The 23,326-nt window shown below is 39.6% G+C and overlaps 1 protein-coding gene across 2 annotated transcripts in view; it reads right to left on the reverse strand.

The window, feature by feature from the left end:
• Positions 1 to 23,326, reverse strand: part of grin2bb (glutamate receptor, ionotropic, N-methyl D-aspartate 2B, genome duplicate b) — a 136,391-nt gene that overhangs the window by 5,543 nt on the left and 107,522 nt on the right. For both annotated transcript variants that reach the window (XM_063475324.1, XM_063475323.1), the window contains exons 9-15: positions 20,323 to 20,494; positions 16,277 to 16,430; positions 14,244 to 14,369; positions 12,751 to 12,980; positions 11,486 to 11,646; positions 9,996 to 10,183; positions 631 to 869 (exon numbers count right to left, since the gene is read on the reverse strand). In XM_063475324.1, the coding sequence (XP_063331394.1) occupies positions 631 to 869; positions 9,996 to 10,183; positions 11,486 to 11,646; positions 12,751 to 12,980; positions 14,244 to 14,369; positions 16,277 to 16,430; positions 20,323 to 20,494 (1,270 nt within the window). The remainder of the gene's footprint in view (positions 1 to 630; positions 870 to 9,995; positions 10,184 to 11,485; positions 11,647 to 12,750; positions 12,981 to 14,243; positions 14,370 to 16,276; positions 16,431 to 20,322; positions 20,495 to 23,326) is intronic.

Consider the following 23,326-nt stretch of genomic DNA (forward strand, 5'->3'; position numbering starts at 1 on the left):
CTCCCTGTTAAGTGTGACAGGGACCTCGAATTAAATGCCAAATAAGTTCCCCAGAGGTGTTACCAAGATGGCTGCCAGGTGGTAAGATCGGTTTCTGGAAGGACATTTGTTGCCTATGTTATTTATTTAAGATGCAGCTGTTGTAAACCCATATATGAGTGCTTTCAGAGGTCAGTTATGTTACTACCCTGCAATGATATCTAAAGTAATCCACCAATAAAGTAAAATATGTATTCTTCTTGTTGCATTAATTCTACTAAATAAAATATGAAATAGATGTTAACTAACAAAAGTGACACTGAAATGCACATAATTGGATAAAGGATAAACACCTTCTTTGTCTATGACTGGCAGTATTAAATTAAGTTTGAATAGATAATAATGGGCTCTAGCAGCTATCTGGAGTATTTTTTTTATATCACTAGAATTTCTCAACTTGTTTTTGTTGTTAACAACAGCCTGAGCTAAAAAAAAAAAAAGAAGCCGCAGGTAGCTCAGGTGAGTCATCGCATCTCCCTGACTGACTCTATCCACCTCAACCACAGCCAGTGGTTTTAAAACAGCCACTCCTGTGATCTTTCTGTCAGAAGGACAGAGGTCAGACCTAAAATACAACACGAGCACACTCACTCTGCTAATGGAAAAGGTGAGTCCGGGCTTTCCAGAGCACACGCCCATGAAGCAGAAGCGCAGCTGCCAGTAGAACAAATGTTCACAGATGAAGGTGATGAATGACAGAACCATGGCAGCCCCGAGCATGTAGAAGACCCCTGCCATGTTGTCCACGTCCAGCTGACTGCTCATCACCTCGTTCTTCTCATTGTGGCAGATGCCCGTCAGCCAGAGGGCCTCCAACTCCTCCATCTCACCTGGAGACACATACACACCGGTCAAAAGCGCTGGTCAAGTGTGACATGCAGATGGGTTTGTAGGTGTCTAAATGTATAAATATGTGTACAAAACAAGACGGCACTTGTTTGGTTTTTTTTAGATGGGCCATTGTTGCCAAAAACAGCTCAGGTCTCATGTACATGCAACAAATGTCACGTTCTATTATTCTGACTGAATGCCCCCCAGACAAGCCTCCTCATTAAGGACTGCTTATGCAAGGCTAACCCCTTTGTTGTGTTGGTGGGGGGGGACCAAAAATACAACTGCCTGCTGGGACTCAGCAGTCCTAGGAGAGGAAGTGTGCATGGTCATGTGAGAAGGGTTTCCGTCTAAAAACTGTGTTGCCGCCAGTTCCGCATCCCTGGGGAGACTACTAAAGGGGGAGGACACGTCCAGAGAGATTTGTTTGATCTGTGTATGAGCTTATGGTGTGTATAACGTATTTTCCCACTGCTTACATAAAACTATTGCGTGTGTGAATGTTTGCACACATAGGTGTGGTCGTGTTCACTGTGTTTGTATCCCGAGGGGTCAAATTCTGCTTTTCTACCAGATTTGATGGGTGTCACAGAAGTACACACAAGTCCTTCAACACTAGTGTCCTGATGATTAAATACAGCGAGATAATGGCTCTGTTTTATAGAACAATAGAGTCTGCATCAGGAGGTTGGAGCGGTGGAGGGAGAAGTGGTTGACACAATATCAGATTTTCCCTACACAATTACGATTGCTGTGCATTTATTGCAGTGTTTGTCAATTTACAGAGAACAATACCAACAAATTAACACCAACAAAGTCCAATAAGAACTTTTTGAATCCACTATTGTTCCTAATAAGGCAAATAGTAAAAACGAAATAAATAAAAAGACATGGATAAACAAGTATGAACAAACATCATGTACCCACTGCTGAGTTTACATAGAAAATATCACGAAGCAGCAGAGCACAGTGACTCTGTTCAAACCAGTGCTCAGTGGTTCTGGATTATTTACACTTGTATCATATGCACATTTTTTTAAATTATTGCTGGTATTGAAAATACACGCAGATTACATTGTAGATCGTTTAGGAGTTTTGTGTTTTGCACTTTAGAAAACATATCAAATGTTTAAACAAAGAAAATGTAAGAACAAAATAAGGTCATTTTGAATTTGATGGCAGCAACATCACAAGTTGATTCCATTATTATCTGCATAATAATGTTGCTCTTAAACTTGTATATACCTTTCAGCATCAATGGTGCCTTTCCAGTTCTAACGAACATGTTCCCATCCCAACACTATGTGACAAATCGTCAGTATGTTATGCGTTCGGAGGCATGAGAGCTGTTTGGAATCACTTTGGAAAACACGATCTGATAGGGTTAAGGTTTTGGTTAAGGATTAAGGTTATAGTTAGGCCTGGAATGGAGGGCTGGAGCCTCTGCTCTAAGCGTGTGTTACCGCCACAAGCGGTATTCTGTTAGATTCAATTGAGAATCCGGATCGTCTCAAAAGGACGTGGAAGGGTACCTTTCGCCTTACTATGCAATGCCTCCAGCCGTTACAAATCGTCGGTATGTTACACGTTGGGAATGAGAATGCTCTAACACCATTCCATGAGAGATTTAGGCTTTTGAACTGAGCTCTGATTACAAGCCAGATGGAGCCTCTTCTCTTTGGTCTGGAGAATGTAGGATCCATGTTTTACGAAAATAATTTTAAATTCAAAATTCACATTTTCCACTTTGTCTTATTACATTTTCAAAGAGCTTAGGCCAAAAGAAGACGGCGGTGTTTCTGGATCATTTTGATATATGACTACGTTTTTGCAAGATAGACCTTTAACATACATTTTTAGATGACGCAGTCATCTCACAAACACTGATTTCTGGAAGTGTTTCTGAGTCCGTGCAGTGATTTCTATGACAGAATCATGCAGTCCTGCCCGAGGGCCCAAAGATCACAAACAGTATTGATTTATGGACTTGTTCCTTGCGCACAGAGATTTCTCCAGATTCTCTGGATGTTTTGCTGATACTATGTAATATACATGATTAGACCTTCAGTTTTGCAATTTTACATTGAGGAACAATAGCTATAATCAGTATGAAGTTCCACAACTTGCAGACACAGTTTTGTTTGCAGATTGGGGAATCTCTGTCCATCTTTGGCTCTGAGAAACTCTGCCTGTCAAACATGCTCTCTTTATAGTTCAGTTCAATTCAGTTTCATTAATATGGCACCAAATCACAATAATACAACATTATGCTGTAAGGTAAAGACCCTACAATAATACAGAGAAAACCCTAACAATCACATGTAGCCCATCACTTGTAATCACTTGCCTGACAGTAGAAAGGAAATATGCCTTTTAACAGGAAGAAACCTCCAGAAGAATGAGGCTCAGGGATGGGCGGCCATCTGCCGCTCGATGGTCCAATCATTATACTGACTTGTTCTAAGTTAACCTAATTAGTTACAAAATGTTCCTCCAGCTGTTTCTTTTTAGTACCACGTAATTTTCCAGCCTTTTGTTACCCCCATCCCAACTTTTATGAAAGGTGTTACTGCCAAATTCAAAATGAGCTAATATTTGTTTTATGAAATATTAAAATGTCTCACTTTCAAAATTTCATGTTTTCTGCATTTTACTGTGAATAAAACATGGGTTTAGAATATTTGCAAATCAATGCATTCTGTTTTTAGTTACATTTTTTAAACTTTTGTGTTCATTTAATTTTTGTTTGGGTGTATTGACAAAAAATTACTTTGGTTTAGGGAAAGATTGTTGCTTAGGATAAAATATTAACCCTGCATGTTAAAAAACAAAATATGCATGTCATCTGTGTCCATATGTCGAGGTGAGAGTAAGAGACACAGTGCCAATGAACAAGGCAAAGCTGTGCATGTGTTTGAGACTCCATTGATAAAACAAAAGTATTAGACTTGCTGCGACAAACAGTAGGTTGGTACATTAAGACCAAAATGAGCCTCAGTGAGGGATACGGAGCACAGTGTTATGTGGTAGTATTAAAGTGGGGGGCTGACAGTTTTTTCATGCTGATGAGTATCACACAGATAGTCATTGGATTGACTAAAACAAGGAGTATAACCTTTCAACTTGGGGAAATGCAATCCATTGTAAGGTGATTTCTTTTGGTGATTAAAGAACTACTTTTGTCACATCAACAGAGCTGAAACAATGCAATGAGCATCATGTCACATTAGGGCAGAAAGATTTGGGAAATAAATGGCCTCAAAAAGGAAATTTAAAGTGATCAAAGTGGTGGGAAATTGCCTGAGAAATATTTGATAGTTTAACCTACTTTTCAGACTGACTTGTGTCTACAAAGCACAAATGGGAATTCATTGATTCCCTTTAATTTTCCAAGCAGATGTTTAGCTCCAACATGACTGATTCATCTAAACAGTTTGCAACAGCTCTCCAAACTGAATACTTACTGCTATTAAATCTCCATAGTATGCGCTTTTTTTTGTAGAATGTGAACCGAATTGATGATAAATTAGATTAATGAGCAGAATTTATCATGTGAAAGAAATATCTATGATTAAAATTCTTCTCCTAATACTCTGCTTATTCTTATTTTTCATTGTTCCCACCCCACCCCTCTCCTCCACCTTTACCTGTTCCTCCTGATCCTGCATCATTCCTGGCTGTTCTGTATGCAGCCCCTACTGACCCCCTTCCTCTCTGCATACAACATGTTCATATTTTGACTCAAACAGGAAGCAACAGAAATGAGCAAACATCGATGAGTCTGATCTCTTAACCTGTATGTGTGTTGACAGCCAAACAATCTGCAAGAGGTAATGAGAGGTAATGTTTGATGTGCTGGCCTCGTGTACACAGCAAGATTTTACTTCCATTTGGATAAATTCGTGGAGACGTGTCACAACACTCAAGCATCCACACAGCTACATGTCACAATCACATCCTTTCACAAGCCAGCACTTTAATGTACGCCACTTGGGAAGTTCCCAACAGTGTGTGTCGACGTCCGGATCAATCTGACTCCGAACGATCTGATCCAAGGTGAATGTTCTCTCCGTACTGACCTCTTTATCCATCTCGCACGACACAATGGAAAGTGATAGTACCTGGAAGGCCACGTCTGTGTATGTGTGAGTGTGTGTCAGCGTGCTGTAGAGTATAGGATCTGGCAGGTAGTGAGGTGAGCAGTGTGGAGGACATGCTATCAGTCGAAGTGGAGAAGGTGTATTCTCTGAAGGCAAAGATTCACATCAGGAACAGTTGTGTCTTTTATATGTAACTTTTCCTGAGGTACAAAATGTAACGGTAGTACCAAGACCAAGGCGGGTAGTTTCACTATTATTTTTTTAATACAGTAGGGTACTGTACAAAAGTCTTGAGCCACCCCTCATTTTTTAAAATTTTGCTTGGAAAATGAGGAATAAGTTTACTGAAACATGCCATCACAGATGAAAAGATAATAAGTAAAACAGAATTTGTACAGTTTTAACAAACTTAAAAGTCAATTTTTGGTATGACCACCTTTATTCTTCAACACATCGTGAACTTTTGTGAACAAGCTTTCTGGTAGTTTCTTTAAGTAGTCTTGAGTAAAAGTTTTTGAAGGCTTCTTCAAAGACATTCAAAGCTCTTCTTTGGATGTTGGCTGCCTTTTGTTCTCTTCTCTGTCAAAATGATCCTAAACTGCTTCAACAGTGTTGCCGTCCAGGCTCTGGGCAGACCAATCCATGACTGATAGCGTCAACACTGAGTGTTTTTCTATTCAGGTTCAATTTTACTGCACTGGCTGAGCGTTTGGGATCATTGTCATGCTGAAAACTGAAACTGTTGCCAATCAGATGCTTTCCAGATGGTAAGATTGGCTTCTTAAGGAAGAGACCATTTCTGATTAGGCTTCAGCAGAATCTTTGCTAAGTTGTCTGTTATGTATTGACACAACACTTTTATACCTTGAGTGTGGTGTCTTTATATGCTTGAATAATTCATAGGTCACAGTTACATGGTTAAAAAAAAGAAGAAAAAAATCCCTGAAAATAATCAGCTACAAGAACTGGACTTAAAACTAGTGAAAAAGCAGTCGATATCCAAAGAAACACTTTGAAAGTCCTCCTGATAGCCTCAAGACCTCTTTTAAAAAAATTACCAGAAAGTCTGGAAACAAAATATAAAGAAACGCAGGATGGCTCGAGACTTTTGAACAGTATTGAATATATAACTTTAAAGGTCAGACTCTATTTTCTGTTTCACACAAATATCAGACAGACTCTTCCTGTCTATGCAAATAGATATACCATCAACTCTCCAGTTCATTAGGTCTACATCAATTATGTAGGTTAATACAACAGCCCTGTGATAAATCCTACTTATAAATCCTACCATCTTTGGGTGGGGTGGGGGTAGCCTGGACCCCTCGTAGAAACAAAAGAGAAAATCATGAAACTGATTTTTTTTTTAGCTCAGTGTGACAAACTCTGCTACTTTTTGCTTTCATTTACAGTAAATCAATGTGTGTGTTTCACATGATCCTTCCTTTCATATGTAAAGCCTTCCGTGTGCAAATCTAAACACAGAGAACAACTGTTGTTCAAGTTTAGCTTTGAATAAATATAAATAAAAAAAATATCAGAGTTGCCATTAGCTAAAAGCACTGCTTTTTAACCTCCCGGGTCGGTCATTTCATTTAAATTAATTAATTAGACTGCATTTCCCTTTCACAGCTACAGGAGTGAATATGCTAAGGACATCAAACTATTTTCCTGGGGTGCTTTAGTTCCTCCTTGAGTACCCCTTGAACTTTTCCCTTGTTAACATTTCTGACTGGACTAATTTATACAAATAACACAGTCTACATTCAGCAGTTGCACGTTTCATGGGTGGAGAAACTACCACCACTGACAAGTTGGTGACAATTGGTGATTTACAGTATGTACAGTCACATGAAAAAAAGAGCTTTCCCAGGTTTCAGTGCAGTCCTAGGAAAAACTAAGTATACCCTTACTGCTTCCTCAGGAATTCAGAGGGTAAGTAGCAGCCAGATGCTACGGGCTTGAGTAAATGATTGACATCTAGTGTGTACACTTCTACAAAAGCAGAAAAGTTTTTAGTTTTCCGGTCTGGAGCATTAAGGTGTATGTTAATACAACGCCACAATATTCTGAGGAGTGGACATCCCAGGACCTCCAATTCACCCCAAAGTCAGACAGTGCAATTCTCAGAGAAACTGCAAAAAACCCCTGTAGCTACAAATCAGACTCCACAGGCCTTAGTTAGCGTGTTATGACAGTACAATTAGAAAAAGCCCAAACCAGTATGGCTTGTTTGGATAGGTTGCTTTTCTCAAAAAAATGAACATGGCAAAACGACTTAAGTTTGCAAAGTTTATCTGAACAAATCACAAGACGTCTGGAATAATGTTCTTTGGAAAGACAAGACCAAGGTGATTTTTGGCCAGAATGCACAGTCTATGTTTGGAGAAAACCACCACAACTCGAAACAGCATATCAGCGCAAACACCTCATGCTAACTGTCAAGCACGGTGGTGGCGGGGTGATGATTTGAGCCACAGGACCTTGGCCCATTGCAGTCATTGAGTCAGCCATGAACTCCCTAAAGCTTGGTTCATGCAACAGAACAATGATCCCAAGCAGACCAACAAATCTATAACAGAATAGCTGAAAAAGAAAACAACTAAGCCTTTGCAATGGCCCAGTCAAAATCCACACATCAAAGGTTGTGGTCAGACCTTAAAAGAGCTGTGCATAAACAAATGAGTGCAAAAATCAATAAATTGAAGCAATGTGTAAAGAATACTGGGCCAAAATCCCCCCACAATGATGTGAGAGACTGACAAAATCATACAAAAAAAAATTCAAGTTATTGCTGCTAAAGGTGGTTCTACAAGCTATTGAATAATGGAGTGTACTTGGTTTTTCACAGGACTGTGATACAGATGAGCTGAATTCATTCTAGGTTCACTATAGTTTCATTTGTCACCTATCTCACTGCATGAACCTCTGCCAGCAGTTTGTAGCCAGCCCTCGTCCAAAAGGAGTTGCAAAGTTTGCACCATCACTGTGTACCCAAACCTTGTTTGCTAGCCCAATACTCTGATCATATAGAGTGTGGCAGCTCAATACTAAGCCTCTCGTGGATCAGCGCTCTCATCATCATCACTCTTTTAGAATGACATCAAACATCCTGCTGCTTTCTTTCAGTCACCACCCAAAACACACGGAGCTGGAGCTTAAAACAAAACAGAACTGGCAAACTGAGAGCATTGCTCTGTGATGCATACAGTATCACATTTCACAGACGGTGTCAACACCATTATTTTCTAGTTCCTCTCCTTTGAGTCCTGTATTCAGGACTCGGCCTCCTTTATATTTAAATAACACCATATTGATGTAGTGGTGCGACCATAATATATGATGAAGCTGCAGCGCCACTTTAAAGAAAGATAAATCTGCTGGTTATAAGCACTCAGTGCTGCCTGCCCCAGAACTCCCTGCACATATCACTTATCACCCAGTGGAGGTGGTAAAGGTTTTAAAAATGTATGTACTTTTCATTGTAGACTGAGCTTTAAAGTTTTTATATGTCTGTATCTATTAAACTGTACATCAGTCAAAAAATGGGAAGGACTTTACTTTCAAGTGGACCTATTATTCTTTTCTGACACACACACACATATTGTATATATATATATATATATATATATATATATATATATATATATATATATATATATAGATATATATATACATACATATATATATATACACACATACATGTGTGTGTGATAAAATATGGCCAGTTTTTTCTAATTTTGGATTTTTGTGAATGACAGTAGACATCCCTATTCCTATTTTTCTGAGCCTTCTGTTTGAGATGGCTATACCCACCAGACGATACCTACCTGGTAACCATACCCACCTGAGATGAACACACCCACCTGCTGTCCATACCTTGTGTTCACGAGGGGCAGTCGATCATAGTAAAGGAGGCTTAAAGTGAGAAGAGGTGCTAAAACTGCTTATTTCAGACAGTGGATGATCTATGGGTCTTCAATATTACAAAGGTAAAAAGAAAACTTTGACTTAAGCAAAGTTACTGTATTTTGATTTTGACTCTGTTAGAGTCAAAATAAAAATATAGAATTTTAAATGACGTATCAAACCCCCTTCGATACATTACTGCTGCAGACAAACACTCAAATCATGTCACTTATATATGTATAGGACCATCCTTACTGATGTGCTCCAGACCGAGCCTGAACAAATCAAATATATTTAAGGTGTTCGAGCTGAATTTGGTTTTTCCACCTAATCACTCTGCTGGTCCGTAGGCCCTGTTCCTGAAATCAATGTGGAGACATAAGACGATCACAACAATCGAACAACATCTACAGGGTTCAGCATTTCAAGACCACCTTTGTCCAGCGTTACCCCTAGCAATGTTCAGTTAAGGTCAATATTTAATTTCTTTGCCAAAGCGGGCTTTTGCAAAGACACCTCCCGAGCTACCAAATAACCAAACCATCCCCCGTTGAAACTTTCATTTCTACAGCCACAGCAACTGCAGCCTTTCAGGCCTGCTGGTACCGCGCTGTTGATTAAGGCCTGCGCTGAGCCAACCTGGCTCTGGAGGCCTCATCCTGCAGCTCGACAGCCTCGCTGACTGCTGGGTTTCATCAGCAGGCTCTTGGGTTGTCACCATAGCAAGCACCGGCCACCTTCTGAGTCACTGCTCCTTCCATGACTCCAGTTTTACTACCCCGATGAGAGCATGACTTCACTTTGTTATTTTCAACCTGAATGATTATTGTACAAATTAAGGCTGCAGCAGAAGTTTCTCAAAAGTAATGGTCTATTTAATTTGCCTGTAATATCACTATCACAACATTACTTGCCCAAGCCCTCTCTGCAGTAGGCAATAGTCACTGCAGTTATGACACTAAAAACACATCATTATCTCTAAAAAACTAAATTTACATGACAATTACCTAATCTTGTAAGACTGTAATGACTTGCATAACTTGTATAATTGTTATATGAGATATGAGATACTAGAATATTTATTAATTTCCTGTATTGCATCATTTCAGTCCTTACCATCTCCAAATAGCATCAGAATAGCCAGATCCACGGCCCGTTTCCACCCTGAGTCTTTCTGGATGGCGATGCCGTATCCGGTGGAAGCAAACACTTTGCCGCTCCCGATGGTGACCAGCTTACACCCCTCATCTCTGCCAGCCATGTAGTTTAGCACTGCAGCGTCATAGATGAAGGCATCCAATTTGCTGTGAAGGATGACAGAAGAAAAATGAGCTGGAAGTCAAAGCTGTGAAGCCACCTTCACCACAGATAGTGACAATGTTCAAATCACTCTCTCATTGGCTGATTCATTATGTCAAATGGAGATTTTAAGACACTGAATCACAATCATCTGTGTCATTGAATGGTCTGAGAGGTTTTCCTGTAAAGTACGGTGTGATTAGGCAGTAAAGAAAAAAGGCAGGCAAGTCATTTTTGAATGATATGTTTGTCTCTGCACATTTTTGCATGTTGACCCGACCTGGTATCCACTGCACTGACTGCAAACTCCAAGCTATGCTTGTTTATGATTTAATTGGTATTAATTCTCTTTTTTGAGGTAACAGTTAATAAGAAATTGCAAAACACTGAGAGAATTTACAAGGAAATTGAGTTTCTCTCATATAAAGTGCTACAAGGCAAGACTGTCTGATCTTTTTAAGGCAGTACTAGCACAGAGGCAATTCAGTTAAAATACAAATAAAATATGAATTAGTACAGTAAACCAGGTAGGAGAAATTTAGGCCATTAACTATTCTGTAATGAGGAAAGGAATCTATTTTAGGTTGCTCTCTTGTCATGGAAATTGTTTAGGTGTCATCATGTGATAGATAACACCTAAACACCGGTCATAGAGTTCAAATATAAACCTCGCTGTTTAAATGACCAATTCCATTCAGATGTGAAGAAGTAAAATATATCACTTTTGTTTCCTGTGTTGAGAACGAATCTTCAAGCTCAGTAACTAAACTGACCATAAGACCAAAGTGTTTCAGGGTCTGGGGTGGTGAACTGCCATGTTTCCTGTAAAACCTCTGCATTGTGTTCTATCCATATTAACCCTGGGTTAACAGATAAAATGACATGACGGTCTTCAGATTGGTGACAAATCTCCACCAAGGGCCCCTCAGGGCTCCAGGACCTCTGTGCCCTTCATCACAGGTTCGTTCCTGTTCTGTTTTCTTCAGCCGTGGTGGGTGAAAGCGTTTGAAGACAGGGAGAGAGAAAGAGTGAAGAGGAAGTAAAGATGTTACCTAGCTTTCAGAGCAAACGCATGCTACGCTGCTATTCTGGGTGCCAGTGGCAGGCAGATACGCTGCCCACCCACATTACCCAGAATGCTCTCTTTTCCTCTGTCTCCCTCTCCTTTTTCCTTCATCATCTTTTCTGTGTATTGCATCAGTACAGGACCTCACGGCTCTATAACACAGTCTCTCTTCTCCCTCCTGAAATCTTTTCAACTCCCTCCTAACGTCCCACATCAGGTCCGCTATCTCTCTGCTCCTCACCCAGTCTTCAGACTGTACAGGGCTTCGTCTACATTTTTCTGGTGGAAGCTCGTCATGTAGGCATGCATGTCCCGGTAGTTGTTGCGGATGTTGCGTTCTGTGCTCCCATTGGGCACCGTGCCGAACCGGAACGGCGGCGAGAATTCGTTAGGCTTCTGGAACTGCGGTGGGGGGTTTCGGGAAAAGAAAACACACAGAGAAAAGAGCAGTGAGCTGCATCAAATAGCCTTTTAATGCACTGTTAAGCAGGACTTTAGAAAGCTTAAAATCAACTAACTGTTTAGAGATGTGAAGAATCCTTGGACATGTTTAGACAAATATGTATGACACATCAGATCAAGTTCAGAATAAAGATCTGCAATTTATGTTAGAAGCATAAAAATGCTGAAAAGATCAAAGCAGCAGTTTTAGTTTCTTAGTTATATTTCTTATTTAATTACTTGATGAAATCATTAATTTTTAAATTTTTCTAGATTAAATGGCAAATTCAAAATGCACATCAGTCTCATCCATCCATCCATACAGGGTTGTGTCCCCTTATGGGAAGCAACCTGTGCAATCGTTTTGCAATCAAGTGTGGAAAGATGTTGAGAGTGTAACACCCTCGACCTCTGGACAGAGGAAAAATAAAAATTTAAATGCAACCTCCAGGCAAGCATTTTTTTTAATTTGTTGTAAGGAGGTTCTATCTATTTTTACTCTGTGACTGAGCTATTACATTAAACTACCAGTTACAATAAGCTAACGGCCTCATTCTGAAAACCACATGTTGCACCTGCATCAAAACTAGCTACAGTAGCAAGTTAGCAGAGAGATCAAATAAGTTCAAAACACTAAATCGAAACACTCATCCATAATATTTTGGGGGTTTTTTTGTCTCATCTTCCTCCCCTCACCCCCTACCGGTCACAGCAGATGGCTGCTCCTCCCTGAGCCTGGTTTTGTCGAAGGTTTCTTGCAGTTAAAAGTGAGTTTTTCCTTCCCACTGTTGCCAAGTGCTTGCTCAAAGCGGGCTGCTGTCTGCAGTAATACAGGCTCCTTAACTTACAAAATAAAGCACCTTTAGATGGCTGTTGTTGTGATTTGCTGCTATATAAATAAAACTGAATTTAATTGAATATTCATTCTAAATTTAAAAAGTAAATTAATAAAAAATAATAAAACAGACACTAGTTGCACTCCAAATTAAGTAGCCCACTCTCACATGTGTTCACACCCATGTGCTCCTTCACCCCACAAACTATCACATTGCCTTAAATTCACACCTTTTTGTCTGACAGGCCTGACACCTGGTCAACGTACTCCTCCTGGATCATGAAGGCAGCCAGGTTGGCAGTGTAGGATGCCAGGAAGATGACAGCAAAGAAGGCCCACACTGACACCATGATCTTACTGGTGGTGCCTTTGGGATTCTGCACAGGGACAGAGTTGTTGAAAACCAGACCCCAAAGCAGCCAGATGGCCTTACCGATGGTGAAGGAGGGGCCGCCGGGCTCTGGGAGACAGAATGACAGGAGAGGAGGGGGAGGAGGAGGAGGAGGATGCAAAGAAAAATAGGAGAAGAAAAAGGGATCAGTTTCACAGATCACAGGTATTACCTTGCTTTATCTGCGTTTACTCATTGAAGGACTCATTTGATGGATGGGAGCAACACGGCATAGATTTAGCCCCATCCTTTAGTTTGTCAGTGATCGCAGGATGTGCTGTACAGTCAACATCTGTTCTTCCAGACATGGCAATGACAACCCACTGTTACACACTACTAACTCTGCTCCACCTACCTCTACAGGAGTATGACAAGGTGGCAGGAAGGATACACTACCTACCACAGAAATGAGGAGAGGGACGAAGGGAGGTGGGGGGGAGATGGGCACACAGCAGGCTGCAATTACATATGCTACAGCTGCAGCAGCAGTACAGGACAACAGCCTTACACAACCCAGCGATTAAGTGACACAACCCATAAGACATTCAGAAAACAGCACTGTAGGAAACATTACTCCAAACTATTTTATTCCCTTCGGTCCTTGAAAGAAAAAAAGGCTGTGAGCAGCAATATAACACTTCTCTGATTTTATCTTGAGAGGTTGCTATTGTGGCAACCTAATACAATCCTCAGAGTCAAACAGAGCGAGCATATAAAAGCTAGAGGGAAAAAAAGGAAACCCAGAATGAATCTGAGCCATTGATTTTGATAGGCAAGTTGATATGAATGGAGTGCTGAGACTGCATTTGATTCAACAGGGTAGTGTTGTTTGATACTGTCAGACATCATTAGACCTGACATACATTTTCAGTGTAAGGTACCAGATCTTGTTAACTGTATTCAGCGGTTTTACAACCGTAGATGTGGCGGTGTAATGCTGCTGTAATATTTGAGAACAGAAACGATTTTGTAATGCAGGAACAGAGGAGTCTTTGTTTTTGCGCAGCGATGCTAAGAATACTTAAGATCAGCTATCTGGTTCTTGCCAATGATCCTTTTCATTAGTGAAAGAGCTTAAGTGACTATAGATGCAGATAAGCACTCAAGACATCAAGTAGGAAGTCCCAGAGCTCCAGTTGAACTCATTCAGACGGGATTGTCAAAGTAATTTAGCGCCTGGAGGGCTCAGTTAACAAAGTTAACAAAGCCTGCCGGCTAAGATTGCATTAGAGCACATCAGATTGCCTAAAAATGTACCTCATTGTTACCTTTTAGCAGCAGGAATCGAGTGGGTCTGGGTTTGTGTGTTAATGGACGTGTGTGTCCTCTCACCTCGTCCGTCTGCCAGACAGCGATTGTAACCCACCGGGCTAAAGTACTCAAACACAAACACAGCCACTGCCGACACGATCAGCAGCATCACAAACATCATCACCCAGACGTCGGCACTGAAGGGCTCTGAAAGAGAGAGGGAAACAGGGAGGGAGGTTGTGAGAAGACAGAGAAAGGAAGTTCATTAAAGCAAATGAAAGTAAATTATAATATAACCCCCCCCCACCTCCCCACCACCACCCCTCGGGTATCAACATGCTTATTTGTATTCAGACGCTATGTGTTTTGTGCTTGTCACATTTATGGATTTTGTCTGAGTTTCTGTGAACACTAACAAGCACCTCTGAAGAGAAACACTGAGAAGAAGGCACGTTTTCCAATTGCTTTGTAGTTTGTATCGTATATTATGGTCTGTGACAAACACCATAGTGTTGTAGCTGACAAAACAATCCCCACCAAAGGTTCACCAGACAGCTCTTCCTGAGCATTTCACAGTCAGTTAAATTTGTCCAATTTTCAGCTCTATAGTATTTTGCAATTTCATTTTTCTAAGCACTTTCATGAGGTCCAACTCTTTTCCTTTCATTCTTTACATTATATCACTTTTTAAACAATAACAAATCAGCATATTTATAGTACTGTATAAAAGTCTTAACAACCCCTCATTTCATTATATTTTGCTTAGAAAATGGGACATTTTCTTTACTGAAATGTGTGTAAACATATATGGAAATACAAGATGTAAGTATATAAGGAAAAAAAGAGTTTGTACAATTGTAATGAGCTTGAGAGTCGATGTTTGGTACGTCAACTCTCTTAGGCAGCATTTTTGTCATTTCTTTCTTTAGGAATAGATCTTTAAGTGTTTTTGGGATCATTGTGATGCTGAAAACGTAATTATTACTTAATTAATTTGCCCATCAGACACTTACCAGATGGTGTTACACGGTGGATCAAACTTTGATGGATGTTTATAATTCTAATGAATTTTGACAAGATCCCCAACACCACTTAGCCGAAATGCATCCCCAAACCATGACAGGGCCACTCCATCAGACCTATTGTCACTGATTTTCAGTCCAGTTCTTGTGTGTCTTTTGCTTAATAATGGATTTTGTCCTCCACTTGTGCAGTTTCCTCAAATATGTTTTGAAGTTTTTAAGTAATAGCTCTTTGGGAATCACCTTGTTGGTGCAAAAATATTTAATACCTGTTTTTTTGTAGATTCAACTTAAGAAATGAAAGAAGAAAGAAACGTGTTTTTGTAATAGGCTTATTATATTTTTACTGCCAGTGCTTTAAATATTAAACTAGCTAAACTAATAAAGCACAGAGGACCTTTTACTTTGACGGAAACATGCACTGGAAACACACTGCATTTGTCAAATCATGAAAAATTAGCTGACAAAACAAGACAATTGTAGTTTCTGCCTACTCCTTTATCACTTTAAAACATCACAATGAGCTTTAGAACAACAGAAAGAGTGTCCTGATAAATGTGTGAAAAACGCCTGCCCCCGTGTGCAACATGAAATGAGATTCTCTGGCACAAAGGAAAAAGGACAGAACTTTAAGCTCCTTCTTCAATTATTAAGAAAAAAAATTCCTAAAAATGTTGAACATCTGCTATTCCATTAAACTTTCAGAATAACCTCTCCGTGGACCTTGTAGTGAGATTTTTTTGTCAGCTGCTGTTTTCAAGGCCATAAATTTATAATTTCTCTGTAAACCTGCATTGAATGCCAACAATAAAAATGATTCTTGAAACTTTTTTCAATACTCATCACTGCAGCCATACCTTTTCCAAGTGATTTTGACTGATATCTTGCTCTCTGTTGCTTTTTATGTCTCTGTGTTGTTAAACTTGTTAGTTTTAGTGCTGCCAGAACAGGTTGTTCATCACAAACAAGCAATGTACTCATTTTGTTGAAAACCTAGTGTTGTCTCTGTCTGTGATTCTGTGTGTGTGCACATCTGATTGTTCTTGATTGTGCTGTACATCTGCCAGGACCATCAGGTGTGTTTTTACTTACCTAGAAAGGCCGACGGGGAGACGGTCCCATTGCTACGGGAGACCATGACACTGATGCCCGTCTCAATGAACGGCACAGAGAAGTCGATGACCTCTGACCTCTCCTCGTTGATGGTGAGCGAACCCACCGCCATGTGGGCGTTCTTATCCACTACCTGAGGAACAAACAGGCAGACACGGACAGGAGGGGAACATAGAAGCTCAGTGCTGAATATTCCCAGGTCTTTAAGGGGGATGGTAAATCAGTGCTATCATTTTTAAACTATCCACCATGTTTGCTAAGAGAGCAACAGGCTTTTCCTAAAGAATGAAATCAGGAGGAAAAGGAGATCATTTCCACACTGGGTCAGAGCTGAACTCCCCACCAGCCCAGCCTCCCTCTAAGTGTGTACAGGTATATTTAGTCCAAAGTTTCTGGAGCCTCAGGCCATGAATAAAAAAGGAGCACAAAAGACTGTTAAAAAGGGATGTATGTACGCCAGAGTGAACAGGAATCCTGCATGCTGCTTGTTCCCTCTGTTTGTCGCACTTCTTCATAGTGGCCCGCTCTCTTCTTGCTCTCTCGTTCTGTTCTGTTTTCTGCATCTGTTGTCCTATTTCCCCCATTCAAATTAAATCATTAGCTGCTTGCTTAAGCATTTAAGGATGTGTACTAATGAATTTGTGCATGGGTGCATTGCACATTTGCATAGCACTGCCTTTATGCCAATGTATAACAGCAGCAAATTTACACCACAATCTATGGTAACTGGTCTGGAGATTTACTTAGCTTACACTACACTGCACATCTTCACTAATCAATGTTCCCATCGTAATAATGAAATAATTCGCTCGATGTCATGATAAGTTAGGCCTGACATCGCGTTCATTTGTGAAGGCTGCATTGTGGTGGATGTGTAATGTGTGCAGGAGAGAAATGGGTCTTTCCTTGAGGCTGCTTTCTTCCTCTCTGCCTCTCTTGCCCAATCACTCCGCCTTTCTCTCCATGCATTTTTCTTTCCCCATCTCTGATTAGGGCCATCATAGCGTCCTCTTGAGTTTTTGTGGAGTTGATCACAGCCTCCCCCACCCCTCTCCCCACCCAAGGCCAAGCTATAGGGAACAAGTGCCACATGGCATGGCTGAAGCAGTGAGAAACCAACAGAGAGATGACGCAGTGTGCGAAAACCAAGCTAAAAGGGTTTGTTTTGGGTTTTTTTTTCCTCTTTTTAACGTTTTCAAAAATTTCAAAACTTCTAAATTAACATGTCAAACTGTGTTTTAGTAACATTACAAATAGACGATGATCAAACTTCTGGTTTATAAGAAATCACTGATCACAATCCAAACAGTGTTAGCGCCATATGCTAACACTGTTCAAAAATCACCAGCATTTGCTGCCCCAGTTGGTCCAGCAAATCTCCCAGCGTTGAGTTTTTCCTCAACGCTAGGAGATTTGCTGGACCAGGATTTCGGGCAATCTAATGTCTCTCTTATTTATAGGTTATACATCAAAGGCCGTTCAAAGAACTACATTTTTGACATGGCCTCGATACTTGCAGACAGTTAAAATAACAAAACTGGAAATTTTGGAAAGTCTGGTCATTGTAATGTTCACTGAATCATTGCTTGTTTATTTGTGTGTGCAGACAGGAATTTCTGTCTGTGTCATATATAGTTAGAGCAAAATAAAACTCACTATAAAAATAACCAATAATTAAACTAAAGCATAACACTTACTGACTGTAGCAGTATCTGTATTTGATTTCATACTTTAGGCACTTGATTGCTTAATTGATTTTAAAATGCTTAAAATCTAAAAGTCTGTGTACTCTAATGATATTTTCAAATGAATCATTAAAAATCTGGGGAGAATTAGAAAATAATGAAAATATGTTGAATAAATAAACATAAAGCATAATAAATACATTCAAATTGGGTCCACAGTCCCAAAGGCAGACTCCGAGACCAAAGACAGCCTGGGAGAAAACTTTGACAGTGACAATCTGGTATTAACACGCTGTTATACATAAATCTATGACCCAACCACAAAAGGAGCAATAAACAATACAGATAACATCACGATAATGGCAGCATTATGAAACCAAACTCAGACATAACGGATGGAGGTAAAATGTTCAGAACAGGTTTTCTGTAGCCGAGCTCTGGCAGTTATTTCCTGATGTGTCCTCCAGCTGTTATCATGACCACACCAGGAATGACACAGTGTGGAAAGAAATAGCGGAGAAATTGCAGCAGTTTTATCATGATGCAGTCTAAATGCATTAAATTTGATGTCTCACTCAACGGTAAGGTTCAATCCATGTCACACAGCTTAGCTTTCATTAAACCTATCACATAATAGCTATAATCTCATACCCTGTAAGTGTAATGTGCCAGTGTAATGCAGCCATCATTAATACACCTGTCGTTTTCCTACTGTGACAAGTCAAACATCTGTCAAGAAAAATGTCTGTTAATTAACAGATGTTAAGTGCTCTCCTTTCACTTAATTCTGTTACTCTCTTTGGATATCAGCTCTCACCAAATATTACAACACTGGCTAATAAGTGACTAATAAATATTTATAAAATGAAAAGAATTACGGTCATCTGGCTACCTTTTTAGGGCCTTCTAGCAAAGAGATGTTTCTGTGTAAGAGCTGTTTCAAAAATTATTTCACTATCTACAACAAAATGAACTGAAGCAGATGATAAGCAGTCAATGAATGGCTTGCATGTTGTTCTTGAAGCATCCACTTCAAGTCCTCTTTTATACACTCCACCCATGAAAGGAAAAAGTAATAAATTCATGAAAAGCATTGCTAATGCAACCTCAGCTTATGATGTCTTGCTCTAGTTGCAATAACGTATCTCAGTGAGCTAACTAAGGATCCAGTAACACAGGCCGAGATAGCAGTCAGTGACTCTGGCAATCACAGGTTGTAAAGAAAAATGTTTATTTTCTCATCATTTGGCAAATGTTTGCGGAGAGTCACATGAGGAAACTGGAAGCAAAGAGGTTTTTATGATTTCATTACCGCTGAAAGAGCTTCCAGAAAACCCAGCATCTTCTATGTAAACTAGAAGCAACAGAAGCAATTTGCTAGCGACCGCAGGAGGTTTTGGTGCAGCACACCTCTTCACCTGGTCTTAGTTAGCAACTTCCACTTTTTACCCTAACGACCTGAGGTTTCCAGGGAGTTGTTAGGCTGTGCGACTGAGGACTGACAGACAACAACCTGCATGCAAGTTTGCCATGAAATAACACGAACTTACGCAGAGATATACATTAAAAAATCATCAAGTATTAAGAGTCTGTGCACGTGGAATGGACATCATGTGGCTCTCAGATCACAACCATTTCATAATCAAAACAGTTGTCAATCAAATCTCTTACTAAGATGAAGAAAGATGTGCATTTGCTTTCTTAATCGCAATAACACAATCAAACAATCGGCCGCTATTGTGCAGATGTCTGCATCAGAATCTGTCTATTTATGGTACACCTTTTTCTGTCATACCTCAGCCAGTGTTGACTAAATGAATGAATGAATGAATGAATGCAAATAATACAATAGATGGTAGGCACCACCATCAGCAACACACTGCTACCAATGATGAGCTATACAAATATAAAGCACTGCAGTTATACTGTAAGTCCAATCGTTATATTGGAAATCAGAGAAAGAAATTAAAAATACTTAGATTTTGAGTATAAACTATAATTGTGTCTCTCTAATGGTTCAATAATGGTTGTATGGCGACGTCTCCAGTGCTTTGCTCCAGCATTCGGCCAGCTATGAAATCCACAGTGAGCTGATTTGCCAGCAGATCTGAATGAAATCGACCAAACTGTCCCGGAGGGTATTTTCAAGCTGATGCGTTCTTTTTTTTCAGTGTTGGGATGAACTTAGAGCAACATTGATCAGTTTTCTGAACAACAATATACTGCATTTATATCTACATCTGCCTACTGCAGTGCAACAGTATCTAAGGCAGTAATTTATTTTAAAAAGATAAAAAAAACTAACATGGAATCTGGAAGAGTAAAAGAAAATATTCTCACCTCTCCAACCATGCCGTTCCAAGTCCCATTAACCTTTTTGCCGTGTTTGCCGTTGGTGACCAGGTAGAGGTCATAAGTAAACTTGACCGTCTTGGCGATTTTCTTCAGGATGTCGATACAGAAACCTTTGCAGCAGCGCTTGATGTAAATCCCTGAATCACCTGTTTGATTGCTGGACAAAGAGGAATAAATACAAATCAGAGAGCAGGATAAAAGGTTTCACGAACTTGAGATCAAAGTTTTGTTTGGTCTGAGTACATAAAACCAGCAAATTCAAAAGAAAGAAGACATCACCAAGGTTTGGCACTGATTACCACACCTGGAAATACTAGGTTCAGATATAAACACTTTTAATGTGGATCTTTTTTTTACTTGCATACTTTTTAAGTTTGTTTTTACAATGCAAATTGTTGTTTGTTTGCTTTTTTTTTAGCAGCCTTTTGCTGATTTTGCACTGCTGGATGGACAATAATTTCTTCAGTGATTCATAAAGTATTCTGACTGTGATTCGAAACAAGGATTTGATTTAATTCTGGGAAATTAAAATTTTACCATATTTTATCACCTTTCTTAGATCAAACGATTAATGAAAGAATCTGAAGCAGTTCTAACAACAGTAAAAATCCTTCCTGGACGCAACCAAAAGATAGTGCCCATACACATGCTCATTAAGGAGGGCTGGTGTTTTTTTAAGACAGCACTTGAGAAGACTTCTTACTGAGAGAAACATTTTACTTCCTGCTTCCTGATTATCCTGATTGCTTTCACCTGTGTCTCATTCCTCTTTTGTTTGTTGGTCCCAATCAGTTCAGGATGCATGAATAGTCTTTTTTTTTTTCTTTGGTCTCATCAGATTATTTGTCTTCTTTCTCCATAGTGCAGTCTGTACTTTATCATCCTCTTTGGTAGTCGTGTTATGTAGACCTTGTTTAGTTTTTTTGGATTTTGTATACAATCAATAAATGTGTCTTCATTTATACACTCCACCCCGATATGAAAAGAGTAAGAAACTCATGAAAAGCTAGTCCACCATGAGGGAGACGGCAGTTGATGACCTCTTGCTTGAAATTATAACTCACCCTAGTGAACTAAGGCCCCAGTCACATAGGCCTAGAGACCAGTCAGGCCAGTCGCAGGATGTAGGAAAAATGTATATTTTCTGACCAATTGGCTGGCACTCATTAGCTGAAATTGGTACCAAAGGAGCTTTTTGAGGATTGACTGAGGCTTAGATTCAACTATAAGAAATTAAAAATTCACTGTTTAATCACCTTTTTTAGATCAAATGATTCCTGAAGAACCTCAGAAGCAGAAGCAACAGTAAAAAATCCTTACTGGATGCGACCTTATGACCGTTCACATGCTCATCAAGGGGGGCGTGCTACTCTCATTTAACACCTTTTTTATTCTGGGACTCCTCTCGAGATCTATGTTAAATTTTTCTGCTGTTACAAAGACAGATAAAGAAAATCTTTCATACCTCTTGCAATAACTCTCAACAGTGCAACTTTATGTTACGTTACCATATGTTATGTCCATATATGTTTTTATATCCTGCTACTTCTTCTGAGCACATAGCAGAAGGTTTTCTTTAATTCTAACACATGGCTACCGGACTGACTAAGCCTAACAGTGTAGATTCAGTAGTTGTTGGGTTTGGTTTCTTTTGCCCCCGAACTGAAACTAAAAATTTAATATTCATAACAGATAAAGATAACAAGTCGATTCAAGCTTTCTATCTGAAACCTTTCAGCCAAAAATCCAAAGCAAACTACTGCCAACAGCTTAATGGGTGACACAAAAATATAATATATTCACAGACATATATATAAAAATGTGATATACATATGCCCCTATTAATAACAAATTTACTAAAAAGACCACAGTTTGACTTTGCGGTCATGCTGTTAAGATGAACATATGAAGACAACTTGATGATGAGCTGACTTTACTTCAGCACAAAGTAGAAAAAAAACATTGACTAGTCTGAAGCCTAAACTGTTAGTGCATGTTAGTTTAGTGCTTTTCTTTTATATTCTTTTACACTTGAATTCGAAGCCTGTGCTATGTTTAATACATCCATCTAACACTGCAAATCACAGGGAAAAGTTTAATATGTCACGACTAATACTCACTTTTCTCAGAGCAAGAGAAGAGAGCACGTAAACACATTTAGAGGTTGTCATCCAAATTACACAGTCATGAGGGACTAAGAATAACGCACTTTGGGGCAAACATTTAACCAACCTGTGCGTCATCAGTCAATGGGTTGTTTTGGCTTACAGCAGATACAGGTGCACAACAGCTGTGAATGGAAGCTCTGGCACTGTTTGTTGGATATTTCCAGTGCCAGACTAAGGACAAATGTATTTGTTTGAGTGTTTTGTATTCACACAAGGGTGTGTCAACTTCTATTTATCGAAATTGTGGTTTTATGAATTCAGCTACATCAAATGAACAACCTCCATGATTACTGATATAAATGCACATGGACTAAAGTGGTTATTAATGTTTATTTCGGTTTTGGCAACAATACTGCGCCCGTGTATTTGTGCTTTTGTGCATACAAAGGTGACTCTGCAGCGCTCTGTGAATCTGGCTCTTGCAGTATTTTTTGGGCAGAAATAACTCCTGCATATTGTCTTCGAAGTATTGATGGCTGCTCCTGAAATGCTATATGTGTTGCTGAGAGAGAAATCTCGAGAAAAGAGGAACGGGAGAAAGAACACGGTGAAAGATCTGTCAATAAAAACAATGAGCTCCAAGATGTAGCACACCCTGAGGAGATTTCAGGTACGCCATTGATAGAAAAGGAGGCCAATGAAGAACAATTAATTATCACACTCTAAGGACAACCGGATGGCAAGAGGGTCATGGTGAAGAGGAGGGGGGAGGCAGAAAAACAGGAACAGAAAGCAAGTCAGTAATCTGGTTAGCAGAAGTAAAACAAGTGGCACATTTAGTAAAGAGAAAAACCGAAGAACCATTACAGCATGCTGCAGGG

Source organism: Pelmatolapia mariae, linkage group LG6 (genome assembly GCF_036321145.2).
Source record: "Pelmatolapia mariae isolate MD_Pm_ZW linkage group LG6, Pm_UMD_F_2, whole genome shotgun sequence".
In the NCBI taxonomy this organism is placed as follows: domain Eukaryota; kingdom Metazoa; phylum Chordata; class Actinopteri; order Cichliformes; family Cichlidae; genus Pelmatolapia; species Pelmatolapia mariae.